The sequence below is a fragment of the Drosophila obscura genome, unplaced genomic scaffold (genome assembly GCF_018151105.1).
Source record: "Drosophila obscura isolate BZ-5 IFL unplaced genomic scaffold, ASM1815110v1 contig_200, whole genome shotgun sequence".
Taxonomy (NCBI): domain Eukaryota; kingdom Metazoa; phylum Arthropoda; class Insecta; order Diptera; family Drosophilidae; genus Drosophila; species Drosophila obscura.
Window position 1 is genome coordinate 2,581,098 of NW_024542791.1, and position 6,245 is coordinate 2,587,342.

General features: G+C 46.3%; 1 protein-coding gene across 1 annotated transcript; it reads left to right on the forward strand.

Annotated features, from left to right (window-relative positions):
- The first annotated feature begins 1,231 nt into the window (after positions 1–1,231).
- LOC111077698 (odorant receptor 22c) lies at positions 1,232–6,245 on the forward strand. Its single transcript, XM_022372072.2, has 6 exons — positions 1,232–1,740; positions 2,347–2,537; positions 2,636–2,823; positions 4,598–4,699; positions 5,867–6,019; positions 6,139–6,245. Exons 1-6 carry the CDS (start codon positions 1,232–1,234, stop codon positions 6,187–6,189), a joined length of 1,194 nt encoding a protein of 397 aa, XP_022227764.2. The 3' UTR covers positions 6,190–6,245.

The window sequence follows — 6,245 nt, forward strand, 5'->3', positions numbered from 1 at the left end:
TGTGTGGCCTGTGTTTAATTGGTTTGGCTTTGGCCTGTCTGTTAACTATTGGCAGTGACTGTAATTGACCCACACACCCCAGACCCTTCAGCTGGTTAGGCATGCAAATGGAAATTCTCTCATTATTGAGCCTTTCATTGGTTTAGATTATCCTGAACCCGACTCGACTAAATCTGGCCAAAATGACTTTCATTCTATTATAGATTCTACCAAAAATAGAGAGACAAATATTCTGCACAAAATGGAGACAAAAATAAACTCTACCAAAGGCAAATATAAAACAATTTGTTCCTCAATTTTTCGCTCAAAGTGAAAGTGATTTTCGGAGAGCTCATTAAAGGAAGGTTTTAGTTGACTTTTTTCCCAGCAAACTTTACGTTTTATTTTTTCTCTATTGGTTCAAAAAAAAAATCCCACAATTAAGAACTTTTCGGCAAACAGGAGGTTGAGGGTTTTGGGGGGTTTGATGGGGGGCGTGGTCACACCAATTAAAATCAAAACAAACGACAGAGAAAGCAGAGAGGAAAGAGGAAATAGAGCAAGTGGAGTGGTGAGGTTTGAGTGAAAGTTTGGCTGCATAACAATTAATTAAATTAGTCTCCATTTCGTACGCGGAATTCGTCCTTTGCTTTCTCTTTGTTATGCCACACACACACACACACAGACTAACACACACACACAAAATATTGAATGTCAAACAATGGCGGGAATGTTAAATAAACAAACTAAAATATTCCAACTGTAACTGAGAGCCATAATTAAGGGGCGTGACAGGTATAGATCCAGGTAAAATGGAGCAGCAGAGAGCGCTCTCTCGCAGTGGAAGGAGCCAACTTTTTGGTAGTGGAAGGGAAGTGTAAGTGCAGACGTAAGCACAAAAACAATTAAAACTTTTGCCAAAGTCAAAGGCAAAAAACTTACCAAAAGTTACCTCCTCCATTCCTTGTCCATTCCATTCCGCCACACCCCCACCCTCCCCGTATCACAGCTCCTCCCCCCCCACACACTGTTCACTTAATTGGAAGCATATAAAAAGGAAAAATCGAAACGTTGCTCTTGACACTCGCCTGGAGACGGGTGACCACTCGACTATAAGGAAAACGCGCTCCATCGATACTCGTGATACTTCACGTCACCTATCTCCATTCGCAAGTCTCCACGCCACTTCACAACCCTCTCCAGTATCCACTATCCACTCGACATCTCCACTACAATCTTCACTCTCTGGAAAATGATTGACGGCAGAGAGCCCGCCATTGCGGCACACTTCTATCGCATACCACGCATTTCCGGCCTGATTGTGGGCATTTGGCCGCAGCATCCACGCCCCTGCCACGCCCAGATCCTTTTCATCTTCGCCCTCGCGGTGGTGCTGATGGGGGCTGTGGGTGAGATTCTGTACGGCTGTGTGCACCTGGATAACCTAGTAACAGCACTGGAGGCCTTCTGCCCCGGCACCACCAAGGCCGTCTGTGTGCTAAAGCTGTGCGTCTTCTTTGGCAGCCACAGAAGGTGGCATGACTGGGTCCAGCGGTTGCGCGGCATGCTCTGGGCCCACCGGCAGCCAGAGGGCCAACAGACGTTGGTGGAACTCTCGACCATAGCCAATCGACTCAGCCTGTTGCTGCTCAGTTCGGGCACCCTGACGAATACCGCATTCAATTTGCAGCCCCTGATTATGGGTCTGTATCGCTGGATGCGCCAGCTGCCGGGCCAAATTGAATTGCCCTTCAACATCATGTGAGTAAGAGCAGGGCTAAGTGTGGGCGGTGAGGCAGTGCATGTGGTGAGTGTCAAGAGCAGTGATCACTCTCTGTGAGAGGAGTGTACACGGCACAGTCAAAGGAACAAATTTCGCGACTTAAATTTTGTTTTGGGCTATTCTTTGCCTCTGGCTCTCGACTCCGCTGTTCGTCAATACTTGGGCAATGTCTTTGTCTTTGTCGAGGCCTACAAAATACTTTCTTCTTGGGCTGAAAAATCCAACAAGTCTACCACAAGCGCACGGCCTTTGGCGACCCATTGCTGGCACATGGCACACTCATGTCTGCAGAAGGGAAAGAGTCAATCAAAGTTCCGCTTAAACCTATTTAATTCATTAAAATAACTCGATTAAAGGACACCCTCGTGCAGTCGATTCACTAAGCCATCTGTAAGCCAAAGATAATTTGCATAGCTCTGCTCCAGGGACTTCCCACCTGTCTTATGTCAACAAAACACACTCGGTAGATGCCGCTAAAATTGAATCTCAGATGGAAAAAGCGTTCCATCATCATCATCACCATCTCTCGCTGTCTACTGTCTACTGTCTTTTGCCTCCCCTTCTCTCTCTCTCTCTGGTTGCAGTCTGCCCACGTTTGCCGTGCAGCAGCCGCTGTTTCCGCTCACCTACGTGCTGCTGACCGCTTCCGGGGCATGCACAGTGTTTGCCTTCAGCTTCGTGGATGGTTTCTTTCTCTGCTGCTGCATGTACATCTGTGGTGGCTTCCGCCTGGTGCAGCAGGACATTCGACGAGTATTTGCCGATTTGCATGGCGGTGAGTCCTGGATGCCCTCGATGTCCTGCAAGATGGCGTAATGGCTTTGGCTGGGGCTTTAGCTGTGCTCTGCTCTGACTTTTGTTGACTTCTTGCAGACACCGTGGAGGTCTTTACCGAGTCGATGAATGTGGACATTCGGCAGAGGCTGGCCGCTATCGTCGAGCGGCACAATGCGATTATCGATTTGTGCACGGACCTAACACGCCAGTTTACCGTTATCGTTTTAATGCATTTCCTGTCCGCCGCTTTCGTCCTGTGCTCGACCATCCTGGACATCATGTTGGTAAGCCTTACCGCACCCCGCATCCCGCACCCAGCACTCTCCCCACCGACCCTGCCACAGTCGAATCGAATTTGGCGGCCGTTTTAAAAGTTTTTCCCTGTTTTTCGTTCGCTTTTTGCCTGCTTTTACCAGCCGTATTTTGTCGTACAGCTCAGATTCGTTTTCGTATTCGTTTTTGTTTGTTTTGTGGCTGCCGTGCCATGCCGTGTGACTCGCTCGCTCTCTCTCGCTCTCTCTCTGTCTCTCCGGTGGCAATTTATAAGCGCATGAATTGTTACTGCTACGAAAAAAGTTTTTAATGCGACTTTCACACGTTTTCCGGTGTCCCCGGCATGGCCCGTGAGACCCATAAGCCGTTGGCTGCGGACTGCTCGGGCCAAAACCCGCTGCAAAATGTTTGGAAAATGTTTTCGAGACTCCTCTCCCCAAATGGGATAAATGCAGGCGACACTTTAGCGCTCCGCTTTTCTTCCGGGAGGCAGGGCGCTGCTGCTCGCTGTTTAAGGTATTTGCGAAAATCTATTTCGGAAAACTTGCTCATATCTCCTCCTGTTTGGGGAGCAGTGAAAGTATGCGACTGATATTGATTCGCTTGGAGAGCGAGATAATTGAAAGATTTTGTCTGATTTTTGTATTTTTTCCTTAGGGTTTATGTTTGTTTGTTTAGGCAAAAGATCTGAGCGAGAAAGCTGCTTGTTTCGGTCAGCCTTTGGGTGTTTTATTGTGTTTATTTATGCTTCAATTGCTATTTACCTGTTTGATTGCTCTTTTGTCTGTCGCATAGTTATAAAATCACTTTAATCGGCAGTTGCCACATTGAGTGTTAGGTTAGTTGCATGGAAATGAGAGGCAGATGCTTTCGTTCCCAAAATATCGGGAGATATTTAGCCCTATAGCTTTCAGCATAATTACTGAAAAATTGCTGCGATTATTTTATTGCATTTGAATGAAAACTGGCACAAAGAGCACACTCGGGGCATCGGTCAACCAAAAATTAAGAGCCCTGCTGCAGTCCATCGGCTTCTTCTTCGGTGCTGACAATCCAACGTTTTTATTATTTTTATTTCTCTCTGCAAGTTTTTGGTCATTGCAACAATGCCATTGGTTTGCTTGCGGTATACCCTTGGAGTGCTCCCTCGCCAGCTGGCACAGCACTTCGACTCCGACCTGCCCCTGCCCAACGTTGTGAGCAGCAAAACAAAAACAAAGTTTAGAGGGGCAACAAAAAGCAACGAGAGGGGGAGAGAGGCAGAGGGGGAGACTGAAAACATAAAACTAGTTTATTTATGGCAAATCCTATTACACTCTCGTACAATCGAGCATGCTTACGGCTTTATGCATTCTACTACATGCAGAAATCGTATTATAAGTACCCCCTCCCCATCCCTCACCATCCCTCTGCATCCCTCTCCATCCCTATTTTGCCCCAACTGAAAATGTCACTGGGAATGGAAATGGGGAATGGGAACGGAAAAGCAATCAGACTTTCAGCCAGCCCGCAAGTAGCCCAAGACCATTCGAGGGAATTTCTTTGATGTTTTTTTTAGTTTTTTTTTTTATATTTTCACTTTCCTTCGTCCCGCATTCTCGGCAACTACTTCAAAACTCTCGCGATTATACATATATTAAATAATCTCTTACCATTTTTTATTTCTCTCACTACAAGCAATTTCTCTCCAATTAATGGCGGCTCTTATCTCAGTCTCTTTTATTTCTTGTTCTTGTTCTTCTTCCATGCTATACTCCCTGCTCTTCGACGGGCATCGCCGGGCAGAACACGTCGTCGCTGAGCGGCTTAACCTACATCTGCTATACAGTCGCGGCCCTAACGCAGCTCTTCCTCTACAGCTACGGCGGCAATCACGTCAGCGAGAGTGTTAGTAAGACTTTTGTCCACTTCTACTACTCCTCACATTCTCCACTCCCATTCCCATTCCCATGCCCATGCCCATTCCTAGTCGCATTCCCATTTCCATTACCACTCCAGCACAGCCATTTCCATCATTCATTCAGCTACAGCTTCTATACACTCGCAAAAGGGTTATCGTTGGTTCGGTTGCCAGTTTGCATTCCAGGAGCGCCTCAAGAGATGAGCTCTTTAGTCCATTGTCCGCGAGTACATTTGTATAGCTCTTCAGGTCTAGTCTATCGTTAGTCTGATGCGAGTCTTTTCTGGCGAGTGTACTGGATATATTCTTTGGTCTATATACAATGTTTGTTAGACTATCTTTGCGAAGTGTTTGGAGTGTCTGTCTGTGCATTTATGGAAGGCTTTGTGGCCTCTGTATAGCTCTGTGCTGTATGGAAAGGTGTTACAAGACCTTTTCGAGCTTTTCTCCATGGACTGTCCTTGGATTTTCTATAAACTCCATGGAAGTCTGTTGAATCCTTCTGTCTGTAGATATGACTGTGTATTTCTCTAGCTATACATGGGTTGTGCTCTAACTATATATAAAAATGTTCATAGATCTGGTAAGCATGTGAAACATGGCTGCCCAGCTGTAATCTCTCCGTGCCACTCTCCTCCGCTCATTTCCGTAAATCAGTCATAAATCTATCCTACGCTTAAGCGACTCTTCCGGGATACAATCTCATCTACCATCTGTTAATAAGTACGCAGCTCTTACCGCAAGCTTCTTTTTCATTCCAATAAGAGTATCTGCGCATTCGTCTCTCAATCATTTCCAGTGGTGGCTGTTTATTTTTTTTTTCGGTTCTGGTTTTTTTCAATTTCTGTAATTTCAATTTGACGCCCAACATTAAGCAGCCAGGCACCCGACATAAAAAATGATGTGCCATACACAAATTGCACTTGTGATAAAATTTTAATTACACAACAAAGTGGGGAACCCACCGCCCCACCGCCCCACCGAGCACTTGGAGGGGAAGAGCACCCATCATGAGGCAGGCGCACGCACCCCTCCGCGTGGCATCATCATCATCCTGCCACATCAGTTTCAGTTCCAGTTCCCTGATCCAGTTTCAGTTGGAGGTTTCTTTTTTCAACCGTACTCTTCTGCTCCTCTTTTTTTTTCTTTTGCAGAGCGCTGCTGTGGCGGACGTGCTGTACGACATTGAGTGGTACAAATGCGATGCGAGGACTAGAAAAATGATTTTAATGATATTGCGGCGTTCGCAGCGGGCAAAAACAATTGCGGTTCCGTTTTTTACGCCCTCCCTCACGGCCTTCGGTTCGGTATGGTTCGGCATGGATGTGTCTCTCTTGCCCGTTGATTATGATAATAAATGTTTATATTTCTCTTGTTTTAACCGCCTTTTTCCCCATCTACCATATACCATCTACCTCCCCCACAGATACTCAGCACAACCGGCTCATATATCACACTGTTGAAGACATTTCTGTAAGCCTATGCGGCGTATGATTGATATCCAGAATTGGATTTGCCACGCCAACGGATGAC